At 45.1% G+C, this 26,267-nt stretch overlaps 1 protein-coding gene across 2 annotated transcripts in view; it reads right to left on the reverse strand.

Moving 5' to 3' along the window:
• LOC147022371 (matrix metalloproteinase-16-like) overlaps window positions 1-26,267 on the reverse strand; it is an 80,417-nt gene that overhangs the window by 13,048 nt on the left and 41,102 nt on the right. For both annotated transcript variants that reach the window (XM_085893216.1, XM_085893217.1), the window contains 2 exons: window positions 9,667-9,884; window positions 2,798-2,936 (listed from right to left, as the gene is read on the reverse strand). In XM_085893216.1, coding sequence (XP_085749342.1) covers window positions 2,798-2,936; window positions 9,667-9,884 — 357 coding nt within the window. The remainder of the gene's footprint in view (window positions 1-2,797; window positions 2,937-9,666; window positions 9,885-26,267) is intronic.

The raw sequence follows: 26,267 nt of genomic DNA on the forward strand, positions 1-26,267 counted from the left end.
CCTTAGGAGACAAAGTTCTTCTTCATTTGACGGTGGGTTACAAGACATCCACCGGCAACAAAAAGGAAGGTAGTCTTGAAGGCACTCCACAACTCTTCAGGATTCCCCAAAACACCAAGACCCTCCCCACCTCCCCCCAAATTCCTACTCAGCCTGTTCACAAACTCCTCAGCTACCCTCTCATCCTTGAGCTTGCCAACATCCAGCCTAGGCTGGGATGGTACCATTCTTCCGGATTTAAGCTGTAACTTCAGCGTTGCCTCAACAAGCCTGTGGTCGGTATCGAGGAACTGAGCACTCTGGTTGACCCTGCAGTTTTGGAGCATCCTCCAACGACCAATGAGCATGGTCCAATCCCCCACCATCAATGAGCACATGGTAAATCTCCTTGGCCACACCACCAGCGTTGGAATACCAAGTCCAGTGATGAGGCTGTGGACACTGAAACCATGCCACTCTAAAGCCATAACTTCTTGCAAAGTCAAGGAACAAAGTGCTATTGTAGTTCATAGTTCCTGGCCCATGTCTCATAATCATCCCTATCAGTGACAGTCAATGTCATTGAAATCCCCCAAGACTAGAGTATCTCGCCTGGGGCACCGATCAACCACAGACTCGAGCGCGGCATAGAATGCCCCCTTCAGTTGATATCACTCACCTAAGTTGGAGTATACACAGAGAATAGGGAAATGACACCCAAAGAATGATGAATCCTCAGTCACATAATATTCTCATTGACCAGTGTTCCCTCAATTATCATGCAAGTCAGTTATTGGACACAGCTACAGCAACTACTTCAGCATGGTAGCCATCAGATCGACCAGAGCAGGAGTAGGTGTAACCACCCACCATGATGTCACCACTATCCGGCCTCCGTACCTCGGAGAGTGCTGCAATACCGATGCTTAAATGCTGGAGCTCAGTTGATTGCAGAGCTAGGTGATCATCCTCTCTTCAAAATAGAACATTCCAGGCACCCACCTGATGGGACCGTCTCAGGTTAACCTTAGGAGACTGAAGTCTGGTGGATGACACCTCAGCACCACCTCCACACACACCACCGCAACCCGGTCCACGAAGGTTACCCCATGCTTTTCCTCCTATTATCAAAGAATGGGGATCCTGAAGGCTTTGCCTTAACCCCGTCATCCAGTGAGTTGCCCTGTGAAGGGGCAGCTCTATAGGAGGTACTCTCGTGGAGTGGGTTTTTCGTTTTCCTTGTGTTTTTTGCGTGTTTTGCGGAATGAAGCGCTTTACGGTGGCCGGAGCACAAATCCTGGCACCAGCCTCCTATGAAAAGGTAACCCAACTGCAGGAGGACATCTGCATAGTTGGGCACTAGATATATGGATGACCGTTCGCTCACAAAGACCTACTCTACCCTTTGACAGGTTTTGTTTTTAATCCTGCTGGGTGTCCATATCCATACATCCTCCTCATCAGCAAACCTGGTTGGGGGGGGGCGGGGGGGGTGAGATATCCGCCGAATCCCTGCATCCACTGGGCTGGCAGGATGGCCCAGAGGTACACATACTCACCTCTAAGCTATCAAGCCTAGGTTTGAATCTCAGCCCAGCTATGAACTGTCATCCCGGTATTTCACAGGCAGAATGATTTATCAATGTGTGTGCTGCCCCTCTGATGGACGTTAAATTGGGTGTTCTGTCTGCCGGCATGAGTAGGTGGACATTAAAAACCGCATGGTGTCCTTTTCGAAGAGTAGGTGACCTATCGTTGGCACAGTCAACAAATTTCAAATTCCTCCCTTAATCTACAGGGAGCTGTAGGGATACTTACACCCCTCCCTGACGTCCAAATCAACAGCTGCTGTGTCAGCCTGGTGCAGCCGCGCAAAGTAACCAGTCTAGCGGGCCATCAGCGGCTTATTATCCAATTATGCTACCCTGCAGCCTTGTGCTGCAATCCAAAAGAAGTAAGACAAAAACTACATCCACAATGGCAAACTGCATGTAAAGTCATAGTGAAATCTGCTGCAGAATGGTGCATTATTTATTTTCGATTATTTTATGTTGTGTTTCTCGAATATCTTCTTTACTTTTACTTCAATACATGTGTGAAGAATTTCTGACAGTATGATTTTTGCTCTTCGCGCGGGTTTGACCAAATGAGATTTATTCAGTTCCTGATGTCAGGCACCAGTTTCTACAATTTTGTAATTTCTAAAAAAATCACAGAATGACTGTCTTTATTCTCACATGATGTTTGTAGAAATTTGAATGAAAGGTTTGAGCATTAGATCTCCCTGACAAATACAAAATAATGTACATTTGAAAACTTGATCTTTGGCTGAACAAAATTTTCTGGTTAAAAGCAGAAAAATGAGGCTGCCCACAAGAGATCCATCCATCCATCCATCCATTGGGACCATACTTTGCGCAGAGCATTGGTCTGCATAAGCAGTCTCCTTGGCTTTTGGGCACAATCCTGGACGGGTTGCCACTCCGACACAGGATACCAGCAAGCTGGTAAGCTGATTTTGCCGACCTCAGAAGGATGACAGGCAGAGTCAACCCCACCTGGTAATAATTCAACAGCTGAGGGGGATTTGGATTCAGGATCTTAGGAACCAAAGCCCACCACCCTAACCATTAAGCCAACACCAAGCATCCACAACAGATGCCAACACCAAGCATCCACAACAGATGCCAACATAAAAATACAATGGTGTCAGACCAATGGTCACGTAACATCATGAGTACCAACAACGATAACAACAACAACAAAAATGAAGTAAAAATATGCCAAACAGTGAAGGATCGAAAGGATGGATTATTACCCTTAAAGAAGACAAGTTTCCCATCAGGGCGTTCATATGCAGCATCAATCCCTGGAGGAAGCCCTTGCCAGAACTTGTTAATAAGCACTGGATAGCCCTCAAGTACATGGTTGTTCCGGATCTGCCAGAACCAACGGTCCTGCAAAGAAAGCAAACCAGAAGAGATGGCCCGGCTCAGTTTAATAATCAACCTTTAACTGGGCAGTGAGATTCAAATTTTCATTCTTACATGATAGAGAGCATCTCTCACAATAAAGTTTGTTTTTATTATACCCACGCTTTTTGAAAAAACACAGGGGAGAGGTATTGTAATCGGCTCAGTCTGTCTGTCCTTCCGTCTGTCTGTCTGTCTGTCTGTCTGACTCTCCGTCCATCACGCTGTCTCCTCCTAAACGGTTGTGCAAAAATTCACCAAACTTAGTAGTTATGATCACCACATGGCACAAAGGTGTGAGGGCAGTATCATTTGGCCCCGCCCCCTGGGGCAGGGTGAAAAGGTCGAATACCAAAAAAACGCAATTACAGGCACATTTTTAAACATCTTTTCAAGAAACTTTGTATAAACAATCAACATTGGGGGACGCATGAAATAAATAACGATTTTTTTTAGATTTGACCCTCGGTTGAAACCCTAGAGAGAAGGGATTTAGGTCACAGGGGTCAATACAGGGAAAAATAAATTAAAAACACAAAATTTGATATTGGGTCAATCCTGGTGGAACTTCATGCCATCTTTTTATTTTGCTTGAGGTAGGAAGCTTGGGGATTTGCGACAATGCACCATTGAGTTTGGTCTCGTACATTTTAAAGAAGAGGTACTTGCATACCATAAGTACCACTCATTTTCTTAACCATGTGTCGATGGAGGTATGCTTGAAAGATGGCATAAAATTCCACCAGGATTGCCCCAATATCAAATTTTGAGTTTTTAATTTTTTTTTTGTCCCCGTTTTGACCCATGACCCTGGGAAAGAATGAGCAAAAGAATGAGCAATGAAGTTTTGGGCAAAAGCCCTTTTTCAAGGCAAAAATATAAAAACCCAAGAAATCCCCAAAACTCATTCTGCTCTTTTAGTTAGCACATTTTTTGTTCTTTAACATCAATTGCCTCCTCCTTACTTCTTTCTCACTCTTTTATATAAAGGATGACCACAAAACGGTACCTATGCAATTTGATAAACCTTTATTTTCACCACACTTTTGAAGAAACCCCCCCCCCCCCGGGGAGTGGGGGGGTCATAGGGGAAATCTCTCAGCAATGAAAAACAGGTAAGCTGTAGAGAGGTGGGTTTTGGGAGAGTTATTTGGGGAAGAAAAGATCATAGTTTTGGATGGTGGAAGATCTGAGATGGTGGTGAATAGGTGTCTTGAAAAAAAGAGGGAAGAATGAGATTGAATAAAATGTGCAAGTTCATTCTACAGGTGGGAGAAGAGAGGAATGAATCAATGGAGGTGAGCTGTGATCCTGGATTTTGGGATTTTCACCAGAAGAAAGTTTATGGTGGACGAACCATGTGCACCCAGCAGAAACCTGGTGGGAAAGGGAGGGGGAGGGGGGAGGGGGGTGGCAGAGCACAGAAAGTGCAGAGAGTGCAAGACCATAAAGGAGGCAGTAGAAGACAGAGAGACCACCGACCAGACTGCGATGGCAAAGTGATAAGCCCATAGACTCGGCTTCATGGCGCGAGATGCCATTAATATTAAAGGCTTTGGTTTATACGGCATCAAGCTGAGCAAGATGTGAGGAAGGGGAGCCAACCCAGAGGGGAAAGCAGTACTCCATCAAGGTGCGGATGAAGGCCTTGTCGGTGGATAAGAGTTCACGTGTACCAAGGAAGGACTTTGCATGATGCCCAGTTGGTGACAGGCTTTGGAGGCCAACTTAGAGGTGTGGTTCAACCAAGAATGATCATGTCTGATAGTGAGGCCCAAAGGTTTGAGTGAATGAACTTCTTCAAGATGATTGTTTATAAAGTAGATAGCAGGGTTTGCCAGAGAGTGCTTTCGGGGAGAGAGAGAGAGAGTGCTTTCGGGGAGAGAGAGAGAGAGAGAGTGCTTTCGGGGAGAGAGAGAGAGAGAGAGAGAGTGCTTTCGGGGGGAGAGAGAGAGAGAGAGAGAGAGAGAGAGAGAGAGAGAGAGAGAGAGAGAGAGAGAGAGAGAGAGAGAGAGAGAGAGAGAGAGAGAGAGAGAGAGAGAGAGAGAGAGAGAGAGAGAGAGTGCTTTTGGAGAGAGAGAGTGAGAGTGAGAGTGAGAGTGAGAGTGAGAGTGACTTTGACTTTTATGTCCTTTTATTACAAAAAAGTATAAAAGGTAAAAATTCAATACAACAAAGCAAAGGATTATATACAAGAGTGGAAAAAAGAAGAGAAGAAACCAATTCAATTTTCAAGTAATCGATAAAGCATTGACAACAATTTATACACAAGGAACACCCCCAAAAAATACATTAGAGAGAGGAGAAGATGATAAGAAGAGAGAAAGCAACACAGGCTCCACACGTACCGCCAGAGACTGAGCAACAGCCCCTTGCGTTTGCACGTGCGTGCCAAGCGAGAGAGAGAGAGAGAGAGAGAGAGAGAGAGAGAGAGAAAGAGAGAAAGAGAGAGAGAGAGAGAGAGAGAGAGAGAGAGAGAGAGAGAGAGAGAGAGAGAGAGAGAGAGAGAGATTTATATTCATTGAAAGACATATTCTAAGTGTTTAACGAGCATGCAATTCTATCAAGGTCTGAAGAGAGGGAAGAGGTTGCTGCCTGCATATCGAAATGATGAGGGATGTTACGGTAGAGGGTGGAGTCATCAACAAATAGATAAAGGGGATTTTACAGAGAGTCAGAGAGAGGGTTGATGAAGATTAAGAATAGGATTCGGCCCAGAGCACTGCCTTGGGGCACTCCATCCTTGACAGGGAGAGGAGATTAAAGGATTCCGTTGAGAGAGACACGTTGGCTAAGGAGAGTGCAGGAAGTCAGTCAGTCATGTGTGCAGTTTCTCTTCTTGAGAGATACAATTGCTTTTTGATTCTTTTCAACTATTCTTATAAAATATATTTTTATTGACTTCACATCTCCCTTTACTGTTCTCTCCAAATGCCATGTCACCAGACAGCTTTTCCTTCTTCTTCTTCTTCTTCTTCACACACTTAATGTTCCATTTCTCGCAAGCACTCAAACCCATATCTCATCGTTGTGAACCTACAATGCTAATTTCCTTCAACCCTATCAGGATGACTCTCTTCATTTGAAAAAAAAAGTTTGCATGAAGAGGAAAAACTCGGCATGCAAATTGTGCAGCCTCACAGCCATTAACTTTCATGTCTGTACCACCACCCCACATCTTACCGCCCCTCATCTCCCTCTCCCTCTTCCTCCCCCCCCCACCCCCACGCTCTCCACCTGCTTCCTGCTGCCCACACTCGGTGAGCCACTGCTCCTCCTTCACCTTCCCTAACAGTTTGGTCCAGCAATAGTCAAGATGTCCTTGCTAAGAAATTGTTTTGTGCAGTTTATAAAACTCATGGAAGAGCTGTCTCACACACTCCCAGGCAGATAGGGACAACAGAAAACAAAGTACATGACATCATCCAAACATGTATGTTTACCTTGGGGTGGGGGGGGGGGGAGTTACTTCCCAGAACACACTGGGTGTCGTTGATGTCAGCTTCTCAATAACCAGCCTTGTCATTGTCACCGAGGCTTTTCACGACAATGTGGGTCTGACCCAATCGATAAACTTCCCAACACACATCTTTGATAATGGCACATCCTCTCTGCCATTCTGAGGAATGCTGAACTTTCCATCCAACCTCTCCGGTTCCTCCGCCCTTGTTGGCTTCCCGATGCTCTTGTCAAAGCGCATATTTCACTGGATTTTGTGAGGGAACAACCTCAGCACCACTAAATTTGGCTCTTCACATCAGCCAACTAACAGGGCTGATAACCTGTCATTTAACAAAAGGATCGGGCCATCATCTCCACTGCATCTCAAATTGATTTCACATGGAAATACTGTCATGTCCATGCCAGTTAAGACCGACATGGACGGAGAGCCAAACGGTTCTACTTTGGAGGCGAACACGTGATCCCTGGAGATTAATGCATGTGGGGGACGGGAGGGCGGCAAAGCATGTACCAGACGCGTTCACCAGGATGGAAGACAAGGGTTTATACTCGAACCCACAACGAATAGACAGATACAAGCAATCTTAATAAATAGGGGTTTAATTAACATAAATCAAGTATTCATAAGAGGAACAAATCAAAGCGTAATAATGAAAATAAATCAAAGCATGAGGTAAATGAAACGTGACGCAATTTACAGCCTAAAGTCGAGAGAGACTCCTCTACACACAGTTAAAAAACAGACAAGGGGAAAGATAAAATAAAAGGCAATCCCTCCCTTTATTCTGGCACTTAGCTTTGTCCAGAGATTATCCTTTAGATTTTAGAACTTGACGATTGAACCATGTTGTCCTGCACAGGAAACTGCACCCAAAATGGCACTGAGCCGCTCTCTGGGTGGGAAACATACTTGAGGCAATCGTGCGGTGGTATTCAATGCCAGGGTTCAGAAACCGCCATGCAGCTTCTTTTCACGAGCGAATATGACGACCGTTCCTCTCTTGCACCAGGTCCGTTCATCACGATCGCCCACCTTCCTCCTCGACCATACGAGGAGACGATTTCTGAGGCCCTGTGATAAGGCCACGAGGTACGCTCTTCTTCAATCCTCAGAAATGTACATGCTTCACGACTCAGCCGAACAAGTCAATGTCTAGCATTTTGCTCCAGCCCATGAACAAATTTTCCTCAGTACAAACACGAGAATCGTGCAGCCTTCTTCACTGTGTCAAGGGGAAGCCAGTGAGCTCGATCCTTTTTTGTCTCCACCGCGTACCTCACACAACTCTCCTCTCCCCTGAACCTTCTGACCTCATACCCATCCCTCATCCATCCCAGCGGCATGGTTTGCTAGTTGTGATTCCTGGAGGCTGCTTGGGGGTTTCGCCTGCTTGGAACGTTCGGCTCAGTTGTTGTTGTTTTAAGGATGTGATTCCTTCTTATCGCCGGTCTTGTAAATGCAAAACCATAGGAAAAGGTCACAGGGGGCAATCGCCTACTGGGATAAATTGGCTTTAACCCGCCCGAATTAACACAGCACCTCCCCACGTGCGGTGACATGTAACAACTTAAGCTGACAGTTTCCCTACTTAAATCACATTGAATCATCTCCTGCTTGTCCACAGACCATGCTACTCTATACAATTCTACCTTTATTATGAAGATCCTCAATCTACCCCACAAACATAACAACACTTTCACAAAAGCCACCTCAATCTCTTGCAATTGATTATTCCATTCCTCCTGACTAAACGATTTATCTTCTCACCCCAGGTACAAAGACTCTTCTGGCAACACAGTTGTGGTCAAACAGCTTGCCTTTTCAACATGGAAGGATAATTCGACGGAGATCAACTTTAGATCATTCCTTGAGGGAGTAAATAACATGTGTCCATCCTGAGGCAAGACAGTAAGCATCTCAAAGCTGAATTCTCCAAGTAGACTATTTCAAAGTCATGGTGGCACCTTGTCAAGCCCCTCTCTGGGGTATGCTCCCATTCTACCTCGACGCTCACCTCAAACAGAATCACCATCTGCTATAGAGAGAATGTTTCAACTTCATGTCTCCAAATCTCATGTACCAAACACATCTCAGCCATGTTCCCATCTTACACCAATGTCGACTGGCCTTTGTGTCATTCTGACCCGAGTGGGTAGAGAAACTTCCATCCAGTCTTGACCCTATTTTGGTGATCTGTCCAGATGGCATCAGTGCCCATGTTCTTCTCTTATGCTCTGCCGTTCTTGCTCTTATTCCAACTGCCTTATTCAGTTTGTTCTTCTCCTTTGGCCCTCTCCCCTCTGCATGCAAGCCAGCAAACATCACTCCCATAGACTAGAAGGGTGCAATAACAGATCCTTTCAACTACAGGCTTGTAAGCTTATTTCCAATTTTATACAAAGTCATGGAATCCATCATCACTGCTGAGCTCAAGTCTTTCCTCTTTTCAAACAGCGCAATATCTGGCATCAGTTTGGATTCCATCCCAGCCACTCAACTTTGGACATACTGGTGCTCCTCTCTCAGGAATGGTCAAGAGGCCCTTAATATCAAACAAGAGGTCAGGACTGTCTTCTTTGGCATATCTCAAGCATTCGACACAGTCTACATCCTGCTATGCTTGTGAAGCTTGCTGCCTCTGACATACGACAAGACCACCTCCACACATAACTTTCTGACTTCCTCCACTTAACTTGTGCAATCATCAAATGCATTGCTATCAATGAATCCATCTCCTCTCCCATCCTCACCCATTGGAAGCTGGGCTGCCTGAAGTCACTTTCTCAGGCCCAGTCTTGTTCCTCGTCTAAATAAACTGCCTCCCATGCTCCAAAAAAAAAAACTTTCTTTTTGCAGGTGACTCCATATTGTGTCGTTTAATATCCCACCCCACTGACAGGCAGACAGTAGCCGCGTCACTTTCTGATCTAGAATTGATTAGATACTGGTCGGATGAATGGAACAGGTCTTTGAATCCTGGAAAATCTAGCAGTCTCATTCTCATGAAAAATTAACCACTTTCTCGGAAGAATGAATTCAGGTGGGAGAAAAACTTAAGGAAATTGAACTATCAATCAACAGAAATATCTCCACAGGCCATTACCATGAATCTCCTTACAAAAGAGGCATTGTGAAACAGTCACATGTATTTTAACTGGTTTACATTAACACCTGTCCTGATGTCAATAAAGTACCAATTAATATCAGTCGATAGAAGGAATTAAAAGCAGTGCATGGGGATGCAAGAAGCACCTTGAAAACAAACAGCTCTCCTCGCAGCAAAGCTACGGTATCAAAGTTCCCTTGGCAAATGGTGGGAAGAGAGCTGGTGAAATCGGGCTTCCGCTCCGCAGGTTGATTAGGTAGGCGTGGCCGCTTTCCAGGGCGGCTGGGCCAACTCGGCAGCTCGTGGCGATGAGGAGCAAGGGGCCAAGGCTGCTTTGTCGGCTCAGAGTCTTTTTTTGGTGGACCTAGGGGGAAGACATTTTCAAGAATTGTAATCACCATACACATCCACCATAGTTTTACACAGTGGAAGCATCCATCGCATGCTTACGCGCTATTGCTGACATACATTGTGTACACACACTGGGTATAATCGAACTGAAGCAGCAGCAGCAGCAGCAGCAGCAGCAGCAGCAGCAGCAGCAGCAGAATTCTGAGCAACCAGAAATGCCTTCATTGTTGTCATTTATTGGATGTTTAATGACTTTTCAAAACTAGAACGGAACTTGTAGAGCACATAGTCTCGCCTCACACATTCATTCTGAACGGAAACACCGTGTTTAACTGAACACGCTATGAATATGGCCCACTGCTACGATGACCATATACGTGTACCATCCATGCACCCTATGATGTCACATGTTCTTGGCATGAGTTATGAACGTCTCAAATTTAATTCTTCACTCACATCCGGTCATAGATCAGATATATGAAGTTTCAGATTTTTCTGATAAGGATTTCAATTCAACCAATTATGGCTGGAATACCACTTCACCGATAGCATCATCATTATCACCCGATATACCTCATGGCGAGTTGATGACATTTGCGATTACGCAGCCTTGAGGAACTCAATTTTTTTACATTAAGTGGGTTCGGAGAAAATAATTTCCAATTTTTTCCCTTTAATCCAATATGGCTACCATACCATGTGACCCATCACATCAGACTTAGCACTAAAATATTCTCCATGGGGAGTCCGTCCTTGGTTTAAAGATTCACGATGGGATTGCAGAGAAAACCATTTTTAAAGCAAAAATATATAGATGCGGACGCGTGCGCACATGCGCACACACGCACACACGCACACACGACAATAGTCTCGCATCCCCTTCGGGGCAAGACTAATAATCTCTTCTTTAAGGTTTTGTAGTACTTTCACCAGTGAATGCAGCACTTGTAAGAGTTTATGCTCACTTACCTTTCCACTGAACACGAGGCCTAAGCTTTCCATTTTCACTCGACTAGATTTTCTAGGTGCGTTTCCAGCTGCCACACAAGTATTAATGTAAACGGCAGACGTTTTGTACACATTGTCGAGGTTCGTATGAGAGCTAACACACAACACACAGCTAGGGGGGCATGAGACAAGAGGGGCGGGAGTGGTAATATTGTTATGAATTTGGAAACCTATCGCACACAACATTAAGGTCCGATAGATTAGTTATATTGGTAAGTATGTGTTTTATAGATAGCTTACTTTCCCTTGTCGAATGGGTAAATAAATGTAAATTCGCTGTGAGTTACTTTGATAGGGTTTTTCTTTTATTTTTCCATGTTCCCCTCACTCTGACCGGCGCCATTGTTCTTCGTGCGTTCAACCCACGAACGTTGGCAGGAATTCGCTCGGGACTCCACCCAGAATGAGAAGGGTGGACTCCTTGGCCAATCAGGGGCTTCACCACCTCAGATCGGGACTCCGCCCAGAATGAGAGGGGTGGGCTCCTTGGCCAATCAGGGGCTTCACCACCTCAGATCGAGAACGGAGAGGGCAGAGACGTCCCCCCCCTCCCCCGAAACAGGGTGAATAAGTACGCGGGCCCTGATCTTGATGAGGTACATCACATCTCGTGGTAGATCACATCTCGTTGTAGATCACATCTCGTGGGAGATCACATCTCGTGGGAGATCACATCTCGTGGGACATCACATCTCGTCTTGGCTGGTCTTGGAGGGGGGACTTCTTCTTGGCGTGGTGGTCGCCATTGGGGTGGTCATCTTGCTGGGCTCGTCGGGCTGGCCTTCTCTCGCCTTGGTCCTCGTCCTCCTCTGCGGATCGAGCCGCTGAAGACCGCATGAGGTGGACAGGTCCAAAATAGACCCTGGTCTGCAGCTCCACTATCCTCCGAGCTGAAGGTCGAAATAAAGGCGTCAGCCACCACTTCGTGTGTGTGTGTGTGTGTGTGTGTGTGTGTGTGTGTGTGTGTGTGTGTGTGTGTGTGTGTGTGTGTGTATGTGTGTGTGTGGGCCCGTCCTCTAAGTAGTAATTGTATAAGTGCTTTGCTGTACATTATTTGCCTTTCTATTATTCGGTTTAGCTCTTGCCTGACATGCTTCCCTCATTCCCCACCTCTTGTATAAATAAACCCCCATTTGTAAAATGTTTTCAGCTCGTTCGCGTCTATTCTTTCATTGACTGAGCGTGTCGCGTGTCGGGGAATTAGCTGGTCATTGCCGTTATAACGGGACAATCGGGACCGACGGTTCTCGGCGATTAAACCGCTTGGAATCGCACACGGAACGAGCGCGCGAAGCGGCTCGTTTCCATACGGGTGCCGTCGAGGGTGTGAAGACTCGGTAGATCGCCACGTGGTCTCTAGGTATTTTGAGATTTGGCGAATAACCCTGTACCACGTGGTGGAAATATTGACGCTTCACGGTCCAAAGCAAAGGACCCGTATTCTCCGGAGAAGTACGATCTGAATTCCGGGCGATCGGTCGAGCCGACTTGTGGCTCCATCTCGCGGTCGTGCCCGCGGCCGACGCCCGGCTCCGCAACAATATATAGTCCGGCAGATAAGTGAAATATTTGGGGGAATTGTGCCTTTGATGATACAAGCATGAACTTTGGCACACTGTTAGATCATGCCCTAAGGAAGATATTTAGCTATCGGAGCATCGCAGAATTGTCCTGTGGCCAAAATGGTGGACATTTTCCAAAATGGCCACCACCGGTTGTTATTTTACCAGTTTCTCAGGTTCTAGACCAGCTAGGATATTGATTCTGGTGGCTCATCGTACATTTTCAAGGATGAGGAATGCAGTGGTACTATTTATAACATGCTAGCAACTACCAAACTACATATATCTAGCATTCAGGGAATTAAATAATAGTAAAACCATCAAATATTAGCAGAGTTATGCACATTTTCTGGAATTTCAGAATCAGCCCATGAGTTGTGTGCTGTCCTCATAATTATGTTTATGTGTATTCATATATTTTGCTGCATATTCACACAGAACATCATAATAACATCACAACAACAATGATCATCTATGTTGTTAGTACAGCTTTTGTGTACTTGTGTACACCGAGTAACAACGCCTAATCTGCATGTATATCTGTATGCTTTCAGTTGACCTGGACTGTGACTGTGGTGGCAGCCAACATATTTTCCTAGAGATTTCAGCTCATGGTAGAGTGGTGGTGGTATAACTAGTACATACTGTTCTCATATTATAACTAGTAGATACTGTTCTAAAGTAGCATAGTGCATAGGGACAATGGCCAAACTATACAAGGTGGTGGACCCTGATGAGCCAAGCTCATCAGGTAAACAGTGCCCGACCACAGACTGGAACAAATGTGTTCTGTGTCAGGAAGAAACAGATGAGATGCTGACATGTCCATATAATTCAGCAAGTGACACAGATGGGGCAGGATACAGGACCATAGCTGAGCATCTTGTAGCATTCGACAAGATCAGTTGCCTGCCAAGAACATTAAAACTGTCACAACTGGATGAGGGTCAGGGCATCGAGACAGCATTCTGGGTTCACAAAGCCAAATAGCATGACTTCTGCAGACTGCAGTATAACAAAACAAAACTTCAGAGGGCCGAAAAGAGGAAACACACCACGATGATGACCCAGAAACCCACAAGTTCACCCATCAGAGCATTGAACATGAAACTCATTCAACAGACACATGCTTCTTCTGTGGCAAATCTGCAGCAAGAGATGCTTTGCGTAATGCATCAACATTCGAACCTGACATTCGTGTGAGACAGTGTGCTCTCAAACTGCAGGACAAACACCTCCTATCCAAACTCAGTGTTGGAGATCTCATTGCCCAAGAGGCTAAGTACCATGCTCAGTGTCTTGCCTCTCTGTACAATAAAGCAAGGGACACAAAGGCACAATAATCTAATGTAGACACTTAACCATGGAATTGCATTCGCTGGACTTGTCGCCGATATTGAGGAAGTGCGCATGGACAAGATGGTTGCACCGGTGTTCAAGTTAACAGACTTGGTGAATCTGTACAGTACCAGGCTGGAACAACTGGGGGCACACGTGACGGGGCGTGTACACTCCACTAAACTCAAGAACAGAATACTGGGTTACTTCCCAGACATGGACGCTCACAAGCAGGGTCATGATGTGGTGCTCGTGTGCAATGAGGATGTTGGTGCTGCATTAGGGAAAGCATGTGATCACGATGCTGACAATGATGCAGTTCATCTAGCCAGAGCTTTGATCATCTAGCCTTTGATGATGTCACTCAAGCCTTCTGTGCCTTGGCTGCCACCCCAGACACCATAGACAACTGGATGGAGTCTCTGGAGCGATTCATGGTATTTCTCTATGACCGCACTAACAGCCTGGAATCAGTCAATCAGGCACGCAATCAGCTGTTCACCCAGAAAGGTAGAGACATTGAAGGACTCCCTCCAACACAAGCAGCACTGATTCAGCACACAAAGAGGGCTGCCTACCAAGCTGGTCACTGCAGGGGACATACGATGGTTGCAGTCCCGGAACTCCCATCCCCAGGTGACTGGGGGTGGAAGAAGAAGGACACAGGTGGATGGGAAGTTCACTGGACCACACTGCCAGAAGAGACCCAGGCCTGTCGAGAACTCATATGCTGTGGATGCAAAAAGGGGTGCAGAGGACAGTGCAAATGTGTCAAGGCAGCACTTCAGTGCACTGCCCTTTGCCACTGTGGTGGACTGTGTTCTCGAAACTAACATTACATTTCATTGAAAACCTGTACTATTACCATGGAAGGCCATACCTGGTTAATAATGGAAGGACTGTCGTAGACTTGCCCTCACCACTAACATGTCAAACAACAATGGGACATGCACTATTGATTTGCAAGATACAGCATAATCTCATGAACTGTGTGCTCATATAAATAAACTACCAAATATTATAAAGGAAACATTGCGAAGACTGCATTGTACTCTCATGAATATGTCACAGTTTCAAAACATGTACATGTATAACTCCACCAATATTAAATGAGTTTATAATTTTACTATTATTTATTTCCCTGAAAGCTAGATATATGTAGTTTTTTGTAGTTAGGTAGTTGTTAGAGTAGTTATAGCATGTTGTAAATAGTACCACTGCATTCCTCATCCTTGAAAATGTACGATTAGCCACCAGAATCAATATCCTAGGTAGTCGAAAACCTGAGCTACTGGTAAAATAACAACCGGTGGTGGCCATTATGGCCACAGGACAATTCTGCGATGGCCCTATAGTTAAATATCTTCCTTCGGACATGCTCTCACAGTGTGCCAAAGCTCATGCTTGTATCATCAAAGGTACAATCCATTCCCATATCTGCCGGACGAAAAGAGGATTTTCCAAAGAGTCGGAGAGATCATTGATGAAAACCAGAAAAAGAACATGGCCCAAAACTACTTAATTTTCAAATTCATTGAGTTAATGGTTCCATTTTCATGTTTTACATAATTTTTGTTCATTGTCATAATCTTGTGCTTGTCACAAGCACACATCCATCCATCCATTAGGACCATACTCTGTACAGAGCGTTGGTACTGCTGAAGCAGTCTCCTGTGCTATTGGGCACAATCCTGGACAGGTCACCACTCCGACGCAGGAGACTCAAATAGCTCAATCTTCCCAGCAAGATGGTACTCATTTTGCTGACCTCAGAAGGATGACAGGCAGAGTCAACCCCACCTGGTTTTAATTCAATGTCTGAGCAGGATTTGACTCAGGACCCTGGGATCCCAAGCCCACCACCCTAAACATTAAGCCAACACAAAGCATACCTCCACACAAGCTCTTCAAAAGCCATTTCCACATCAGAAAAAAAATGATGTTGGACAACTTGTTTTCAGCTTGTAAATGGCTGGCAGGATGGTGTAAACTCTCCTCTCAGCTGTTAGTGGGGCAGATAACAGCAATTTTTGAGAGGAATCGTGCAAATGATGATACAAGCATCAAATTTGGAACATTTGATCTCCAGGGGATTCTAATCAAATCTGCCTGATTGGCCATTTGAAAATCCAAATTTTGAAAAATTAAAAAAAAAAAAACTTCAAAAAAGTCAAGATCACGAATCAATGTTGGATGCTGGCTGAGATTGGTGAATGTTTCAGAAACATCATCAAAGACGTTCCAAGTCTGCCATGCAGTTTTCTTCCCTTTACCGCGGAAGGCAGACATGACATCACATCCAGTGAACGCATGGAAGTATGGGATCCCTCTGGCTTTCTCAGGCCCTATTGCAGAAACTACCTCATGGACTGGAATCCATCGCGCCTTGGCTCCTTGGCCAAAGGCAATCCACATGTTCTCAAGACCTAGTTCCTGTAAGGATGGCAATACAGATATTGCTTTGACTAGTACGTCCGTGTCATTAGCCTTAATGATAATGGACTTGCTACCAACCGTAGTTGCATCCCTCGTTGCATCCCTGGCGTGTACAAATATTCGAGTGTCAGCTTCTTCATGACAACATGGAGAAACAGCATCCAGTGACTTCCTTGTGTTGCTAATGACATCTTCTCCTTTTGTGACAATGACTGTGCTTGTCGTCTGTGCTTCACACATCTTTTCCGCAAGGAAGTGAAACAGCTCAGTCTTGTTGCTGTCATCTCGAAGAAAGCTTCTCCAGTTACTTGGGGTCTTACTGGTTCCTGTCACTCTTCTTCTGATTCCTTGCCCCCTTTTCGACCTTGCCTCGGACATCAGACTTGACTTCTTGTACACATCAAACACTACGTCCACCCTCTTGTACCTGGCACAATATATGATTCCACCTTTGGGATAATGTCTTCTTTCGCATAGTCATCAAATATCTTTGAAGTGCGTGGAGGTAGGGCATTGATAAGTGCTGAGCCATCAATGATGACTGCATCTCCCCTTGGTTCTCTGTCTGGGACGTTCACTTGCGCTTCAACAATTTCAGCCAGCTGTGACTTCAAATTTTTTTTTCTTCAAAATTTGGATTTTCAAATGGCCAATCAAGCAGATTTGATCAGAAAGCCCTGCAGAACAGAAATGCCAAATTTGATGCTTGTATCATAATTTGCACGATTTTTCTACTATCTACAACACTATGTCTCCCCTGGGGTTGAATCCTGACACAGCTATAAACTGTTATCCCCGTTTTTCACAGGCAGGGTGATTCATCAATGTGTGCACTGTCCCTCGGATGGACGTTAAACGGGAGTCTCATCTGCCAGCATTAGAGATCCCATGGTGTCTTTTGTGAAGAGTAGGTGAGCCCAAACCAATTACAAATTAATGCCTTAACGGACAGAGGGCATTGTATCTGTTACACATCCATGCTCTCAGCCAACATTGCAACTTATGAAAAAAGAAGAAGCATGTAAATGAATAAGATACAACATAGTGAGGATGCTGAATGAGTAGAGATTGCTCGTGGTCCATGTTCCTCCATCTGTTTTTTTTTTTGCTTGACATGAAGTGCAATTTACTTTGTGTTCATCTTTTGCAGAGCTCTCTTTCTCTAGACTGTTTTGATAATTTATCGTTTTTAGATGATGTTTCTCCAAAGTCCAAAGATTATCTGCAACGGAAAATTAAAATCTTTCAACGGATTTAATTATTCATCTTGATTCTCCCAGGCTTTCCACCTTGGTTCAAATCTTTTTTAGCTTGTGTGAGGGAGAGGAAGGAAGTCCTCCCAGGTCCCAAAGTATCTCGCCCTTTTTGTTGTTTTCACTCGGATCACATTTTGAGGACCAAGCTTGTGTTGTTTTTCACAAATCCTTTTGTTCTCCTGTCTTTGTTCCAACAGCTTTTAAGGATTGTCATTGAACCCTCTGATTGTTGTTTGTTCCAGCATTTCCTGATGTTGCTCGCACAATCTCAGTGAGGTTTCGTTTTATCTTTACAGTTGTTCTGACGATTACCGGTACAATGCAAGCATTGCTCAGATTCCATGTTTTATTGACTCCTTGACTTCCACGTTCTCTTGACTCCTCAACTTCTATGATTCAATGCTTTCTTGACTGTTCAAAGTCCACATTGTCTTGACGCCTCAAGTTCCACGTTTTCTCTACTTCTCAACTTCGAGGTTCTCCAGACTCTTCAACTTCCAGGTTCTCCAGACTCTTCAACTTCCAGGTTCTTGAGACCTCATCTTCCACATTCTCTAGACTCCACAACTTCCACATTCTCTAAACTCGTCAAACTCTATGATTCAATGCTTTCTTGGCTTCTCAGCTGCCATGTTCTCTCGACTCCTCAGCTTCCAAATCAACTTGACTTCATTTTTCAGATAGTGAAGGCACTGGGTAATTTTTCTGATTCCCACAATCTTTGGACCAATCACTGGGTATTATAACAATGCATTGTTTTTTTATGTTCAGACTTGACGGGATGGTCACATCGTATGTGAGCACAATGTCCTCCTTGCCATTGATTGCCCTTAGTTCATGTTGCCATGACTTTTCTGGGGCCTTGATGTTTGAGCTTTTGCAGATATCTCAGTGGATCACTCTGCATATATCCATTGGGATCATACTCTGTACAGAGCGTTGGTGTTGCCGAAGCAGTCTCCTTGGATATTGGGCACAATCCTAGATGGGTTGCCACTTTGACACATGGTTGTGCCTTTTTGTGTGTAGTTGTTCTGACATCAGTTTTTTTTACATCTCGAGAAATGATTTTTTTTTTTTTACTTCTCAAGAAGTGATGGTGCTTCCTGTTTCAACGTTACAGAAGCTGCACGTGTCCGATTGAATTAGTCCTGCGATCTACTTAAATCCTTTGTTGTTGTGTCTCTGACCTTGCGCATTTATTATTTCTGGTTACCTCCTCCACCGAAGGTTGATGCAGGTTTTGTTTTAATCCCCGTTTGATTGTTTCTCTGTCTGTGAGCAGGATATCTCGATAAGTTATGGACCGATTTGGACAAAACTTGGTGAACACGTTGGGTGTGTGACATGGACAAATTGATTATATTTTGGTGAAGAACCAAATCCGGATGCTCAATTTTTAAATTTCCGAAGTGATTCTTCACCCTTGAGAGATTGTGTCAAATATGATACATAGCATGATATTTCAAAAAATGGTGGACGAATTATAACAAAACTTGGCGGATGATTTGGGTCGGTGACAAGAATAAGCCGTTTAAATCTTGGTTCAGGTTTGGATGCTGATCCGGCCTACCAGTGGGAATCGGTGGGAAACAAAATGTAGTGTTCAACCTGGTGAAGCCCGAGTGCTGTTCTTGTTTCCCAAGTTCTGCCCTTTGTTCTGAAATAAATGCTGCATTTTAACCCTTTGCAGATAAAAACACAAACAGACCCCCAAATTGTTCACATCCTTCCTCACACAAAAGGGATTATTGGGACCTCACTAAGAAATTTTCAAATTTGTATGCAGCACATGGTTGCAAGTCGCATCATTTGCTGGAGGTTTGGCTGCTGCTGATGCATGGCCTCCTGTAAGTTGGAGAAGTAATTTGAAATGTGTTCAGGATGCCGGTGATAACTCACCAACTTTCCCGAAGGGCACAGTTGGGATCTTTAGCGTCCACCGACTCATGCTTGCAGATGGGACGTCCAGTTTTATGTCCATCCGAGGGACGGCACACACATTCATGAATCGGCCTGCTTGCGAGCTGTCCAGACTGGGTTTGATTCCGAACCCGATGATACACTGCGACCCCGATGCTTTGCAGGCAGCACATTGCATCTCAGACGGAGTACACCATCCATGGGATGCGACATCTACCTGAGCACACACTTGCCAGCTTTATCATGTTGACATGACAGACCCTATCATGTCTTTAGAATAAAGATAAGTATTTTGTTGGCAGGTGCTCTCGGCCAAGTAGCTAACCAACTCATCCACCAAGTTGTGTCATTTCTCGTCCACAACTTTTTCAAATATGCGATGCGGTATATCATTTTTGGTCCCATTTCTCAGTGGTGAAGAAGAACTTGAAAAAATTCTCGGATCCAGATCTTCATTAAAATCAAATCAAATTGATTCTTCTTCGTCCATCAAGTTTCGCCAGAATGCGTCCACAACTTTTTGAGATATCCTGTTCACTTCAAGATATTTCAAAAGGTTCAAGATTAATTATGCCAAAATTAGGTGGATGAGTTGGATAGGTGATAAGAACAAGCTGATTAGATTTTGGATCAGGTCCGGACCGGACGCAGATCCGGACGATCATTGAGATACAAATTGTAAGTTGTTCAGCCTGGCAAAGGCAATCATTCCACCGTGTGCCGTTCTCGTTTGACTAGTAGTGCTCAGGTTCAATTCTTCACTTTTGAAGGTTTCCAAAATGGATTCTTCTGGATTTTTTCCACACCAAATCTCTCTGTCAGGTCAGGCGAGGTATGGGAGCATGCGCGGGAGCAGCGTGTCACTGTGTCCACTTTCCGCCATCCCACCACCTACGTCTGGCCACCCCCCAGGCAGATGCCTGACCCATCCCCATCTCCTTGAGATGCCAATCAACCTGCTGCAAACATGAAGGACGTGGTCGGCCCATTGACCTCCTCCACTCACGAAGCTCCCTCACTAAGAGAATCTGGTGAGCAGGATCAGCATCAGGAAAACGAGCCACATGTCCATACAGCCACAGCTGATGCTCTCGGACTATCAGGGACCAAATGTCATTTGAGTCTCTCTCAGCAACCGCTCGTTGGACACAAAGTCCAACCAGCGATAGCCAAGGATTCTCCGAAGAGACCTAATATCAATGGAATCGAGGCTCCATCTCAGATCCCTGCTCAGAGTCCAAGTCTCACATCCATAGAGCAAGACTGGAAGCGCCAAGGACCTAAAGACTCGGACATTCGTCCTCCCGCACAGGTACCAACAGCACCACACCCCTTGATCTATTGAATCCATGACTCCCCAGACCCCACCCAGACATGTATTGACCTCTGGCTCACAGACATCAGAGACATGAAAATCACTGCCAAGGAGAGTGAATCTCTCCGTGACCTGAGCATCCTCAACACAAACAGGTGCAGACAAGATATCAGCATCCAAGATGTCAATGAAAGCCTGGATCTTAGTTTTGACCCCAAAAATCTGTAATCCCAGTGGCTTCCACTCCTCATTAAGCACCTTGAGGGCCCCCAAAAGGATATCTCGAGTCTTCACATCATCTGCGAAATCATGGTCAGAGATCTTGACATTCCCAAACGATGCACCACAGCTTGATCTCTCTGACATCCTCCCCAGAATCCAGTCCAAACAAATGCTGAAAAGTGTGTGGGGGGGGGGCAGTGCAATCCCCTGAAGAACTCCAGAAACAACTGGAAATAAGTCATAGATGGTATCACTACATCTCACAGAACTCTCAGTACCAGAGTAGTTCAGACATCAGATTGATCAGTTTTGGTGGCACGCCACGAAGACCAAGAATCTCTCAGAGGGCATCCCGATTCACTGAATCAAATGCTTTACAGACATCAACATTAGGGGAAAGCAGCCCCTGCCGAAACTCTCGTCTGCGTACGGTGAGGACCCGAAGAGCAAGGATATGCTCAATCGTTGACCTCTTTGGTGTAAAGCCTGACTGCTGTGGATGCTTGTGCTCAAGCAGATGGTGGCGAACCCTATCAATAATTATCCTAGCAAAGACCTTGGCCAGCACTGAGAGCAACGTCACCCCTCGGTAGTTGTTGCAGTCTTGGCGATCACCCTTCCCTTTCCAGAGAGGGACAACAAAGCCCCTCTTCCAGTCAGTTGGGATGATGCCTGTGTTCCAGGCAGAGCACAGAACTGCATGCAACACAGAACTGCATTACTATTATTTATTTCCCTGAAAGCTAGATATATGTAGTTAGGTAGTTGTTAGAGTAGTTATAGCATGTTGTAAATAGTACCACTGCAATCCTCATCCTTGAAAATGTACGGTTAGCCACCAGAATCAATATCCTCGGGAGTCTAGAACCTGAGCTGCTGGTAAAATAACAACCGGTGGTGGCCATTTTGGAAAATGGCTGCCATTTTGGCCACAGGACAATTCTGCGATGGCCTGTTACATATCTTCCTTAGGGCATGCTGTAACAGTATGCCAAAGCTCATGCTTGTATCATCAAAGGCACAATCCTTTCCCATATCTGCCAGACTATAAGGACAAAACAGTGGGGAACAGACACATTTGGAAATCTGTGGAAGGGAGAGGGATGGGGTGGATTAACAAGGGTGGAAAAGATTAAGGTTTTTGATTAGGGAAGATAAGAGGTGGTGGTGAACGGCTGTTTTGAAGGCCTGGAGGGAAGAATGGGATTGAGCAGAGTGTGGGAGTATATTTCAAAGGCGGGAAAAAAGAGGAATGAAACAATAAAGGTGAGCGGTGATTCTTGATTTTGGTGGTTTAACCAGAAGGGGATAGCTGGCAGACCTTGAGCGCCCTGCAGAAATATAGGGGGACATATCGCAGACAGAGCAGAGCAGGGGGGGGGCAGACTGGAGAGGAGACGGTGGAAGACAGAAGAAAGACCACCGACCTGCCTGTGGTGACAGTGAGAGGCCCAAAGACTCAGCTTCATCGCGGGAGTTACCAATGATCCTAAATACCTTGGTTTTCATTGCGTGAAGCCGAGAAAGGTGAGAGACAGGAGCACCAGCCCCGAGGGGAGAGCAGTACTCCATCAGGCTGCGGACGAAAGCTTTATAGGTGATCAGGAGCTCAGTCGACGGAGGATTCCCATTCGGCGAATGGCTTTGGAGGCCAGGTTGGAAATGTGGCTTTCCCAGGAAAGGACATGGCAGATAGTGAGACCCAGAAGCTTCAAAGAAAGGACTTTTTCCAGAGGATTGTTGAGAAAGTAGATGGGGGGGGGGGGGGGGTTCCAAATGGTCCTTTCAGAGAGACATAGTGAGAGTGTGAGATTTGTCAGGATTGAAAGACGTTCCACGTGTTGGACCAGTTTGTGAATTTACCCAGATCCGCAGAGAGCGAAGAAGCTGCTCCTTACCGGTCTGAGGGATGACAGATGGTACGGCAGAGGGTGGAGTCATCAGCAAAGATATAAAGAGGATTTTCCAGAGAGTCGGAGAGATCATTGATGAAAACCAGAAAAAAACAGGGCTCAGAACGTTGCCTTGAAAAACTCCAGCCGAGACAGGAAGAGGTGATGAGAGAACTCCATTAAGGGCCACACATTGACTGTGACAGGAGAGGAAATCTGAAAGCCATGAGAGCCATGAGTGGAGAAGGCCTTGGATACCATAGGAAGAAGGTTTGGTGAGCAGGGCAGAGCACCAGACCGTTTCAAAAGCACGTGATATGTCTGGAGAGATGGCTCTGATTTCATGTCCGGCATTGAGGACCTCCATCCATTGTTGGGAGAGCAGAAGCAGTATATTCAGGGTAGAGTGACTTGGTCTGAATCCAAATTGTTGATCGGAAATCAAGCCATTTGAGAAGAGGAAGGATTTAATGTCTGAAGCGATGATGGATTCCACAACGTTGCTGATGATTGGGAGAAGGCTGATTGGTCTGTAGTTGCAGGGATCTGTTTTTGAACCTTTTTTATGCAGGGCAGTAATGTTTTCTGATTTCCAAGCAGATGGCAGATGACCTTGAGCAAATGAGAGGGTGAATAGAACAGAGAGAGGGTGAGCAAGAGCAAAGGAGCAGGTTTTTAGGTCACGTGGGCTGTTGCCGTCTGGACCGGTTGCAGAGTCTGAGGCGAGGTTTGACAGCAAGCTCTCCACCTTGTCAGAAGAAAAGGACACAGTCCAAGGACAGCTGGCTGCGACTGGGTGAGGTGGGTACAGAAAGCGAAGGGTTTCGGACACAAGATTTAGATGCAAACACAGAGTTTAGGCATTCTGACTTTTCACATGCAGTTCCTCAAAGAAAGCTACTGCAGCCACTTTCCTTGGTGATGAAGACTGATCACACTACAATCCTGCAATTGCATGTAATTAAGTATGTATGAATCTATGTGTGAACCTCATAGAATCAAAAACAGCTTGGATGATCTCCATATAATTTTGCATAGGGTCATGTCATGGGCAATAAATAAATACCTCCCTTCACATCCCCTCCCCTCAATAAAGTGGGGAGATGACTTGCATTTTTCGCCTGTAAACATGGCAAAATTCAAGTGTTTTAACCACTGACCCCTGCTGAAGTGACGAGGGTATTGACACAATGTTTTGCTCCCAGAAAAAAGCAAGTATTATTCATGCTAAATTATAGTGTTCATGTCTAGAGCAGAGACAATCAGAGGTTAACAACCATTACACAGTCTTGGTGGACCTAATGGACTCCTTCTGCACCGAAGTTTCTTGTAAGGGAACTCATTATTATTACTAGCAGGGACCCGTTCCACGGAAAACACTTCCTTTCTTTGGGCGGTGTATCGGCAACGAAGCGCTGCCCCACGTGCTCCCGGAAGTTTATGTTTACTGCTAATAACCTAGTTTTAATTTTCGTCATCCGCACACTTATTCCCCCAAAAAATGTTATGAGCTTGTTTTATGTTCCAGAGATCGATCTCATGTTGAAATGAAAATAAATAATAAATTGCAAAATGAAAGTGTCGATGATGGCGAATTAAAGTGACAATCACGTTTTTACGTGTTGTTTTATTTATCTCACCGAAACAAACTTTGTGAATTAGCGTTCTACGGGCATCGCTTTTGTTTCCATTGGAATCATTTATGCCTTGTGATGGCGAGCAATAGTGACAATCAGTAAGAAAAACAAAAATTTTTCTTTCAGTGGTGGATCGAGGTTGGGGATTGGGAGGTGGGATGGTGGCCCTTGTAATTCAATTTTTACATATAACCTACGTTTGTTGTAATGAACTATAAAAGGTTTTGTTGACTGAGCCGAATGAGTCCATTTTAAGTTTTTAAAAGCAACATTTTCTTGGGAGCTGTTAACCCTCCAAATTTCACCTTGGATCTACCCCTGAGTTTATACGACCTCAATATAAACAATGTTGCGGGTTTGTCGGCCTTCAACATGTTCAGTCCCTCTCCATATCTGGAATTCGTTCTGGATGACAAAGATGCGCAGATCGAGTGGGTCTCATACTCTACTCTTTGCAACTGTCGGTGTGTAAAAACAGGACTCCAGGAATGGGAAGCAGGACTCTAGACTGCTGCAGGCTCTGAACCAGGCTTTTGTTGATAGTCATCGCAAAGGCCAGCCTGACTGGACACTGTCGTCGGTTTTGTTGGAAAGGAAGATCCGTGTCAGATGAAGAAAGAGGAATTCTACGAATAATGAGAAGAGACCCGGCACGCTCACTACCGAACATCCGCACCTTAAGAAGATGATCATTGACCTTGGTCAAGATGTAACATGTTCCCGTTACAGTGGCCATTGCGAGGATTGCGATTTTGCAACAGCATGATGGGAGTGTTAACCTTCAGTGACATCTCGTGCGGTGGCACCAGCTGAAAGATTGAAGGAGTTGAGAAACTCAGGTGAATAAAGGGCAGATAGGTTTTGATCGGCCAAAGAATCGACATTTCTGACGATCAAGTGTCACCCGACAGGTAGTCAATGATCTTAATGTTGAGAACATCAACTATGTTGATGTTCTCAACATTTAATTGTGGTTAAAATTGCACGTGAAGCCAATCACTCAGAAATTGGACGGTCTTCAAGCCCGGCATACACATGGTTGATAACATCATCTTCAGAGTTCACACAAAGAGCAGGTGGTTATGGAATTACGTCATCGTAAAGGTTACCCTCCACAGAAGGCAGGCGCCCTTCACCCAGTTGCAACAAGCAATCGGCATAATGCTCGAGTCGTTTTCGACTTCCTTCATCCGCACCATCAAGTTGATTGAACACGTGCATATTTGTTCTTCAAGTTAGCATCGTGTAATGCCGCCACAATGGAGAGTTTTTTCATGCAGGTGCTGACGATGTTTAGTTACCTCCCTCATCGGACCACCGGAAGAATTTGATGATAATCTCCTCCAAGAATGAAAAGTTTTCTGCCCCACCACCGTCAACTCTCTCCACCCCTCCAACCCAACTTTCTTCTCCACCTCCAAACTTTCTTCCCCCTTCCCCCAAGAACCCTCAACCCCAGCGAATTAGTTATGGCTTGTCAGCAGTTATCAGTACACTGCTTCTCATTGAGCCATAAATAGTGCACCGCTTTAATCCAGGAGCTTTGCAGTCACAGCAAAGGGATTGCAGTGTTGTGTTTATAGTTAGTATTATTATTTATTATTATTAATATTACTATTATTACAAAAACGATATTACCGCATGAAGAAAACTAGGGGAATTCACTAATTCCACGGTTAAAGCCCTTGTTGGCCGTGGGAGAAGACCTTCATTCGGGTGGTGAAAAATGGAGTGCTACCTTCAACTCTCCGAGGAAAAAAAAACCTGGGCAGTGTATAGGCAACAGAAAGTCTGGAAGGCTGCATTG

This window comes from Eptatretus burgeri, chromosome 8, assembly GCF_056783735.1.
Source record: "Eptatretus burgeri isolate ZD-2024b chromosome 8, Ebu_testis_v1, whole genome shotgun sequence".
Classification (NCBI taxonomy): domain Eukaryota; kingdom Metazoa; phylum Chordata; class Myxini; order Myxiniformes; family Myxinidae; genus Eptatretus; species Eptatretus burgeri.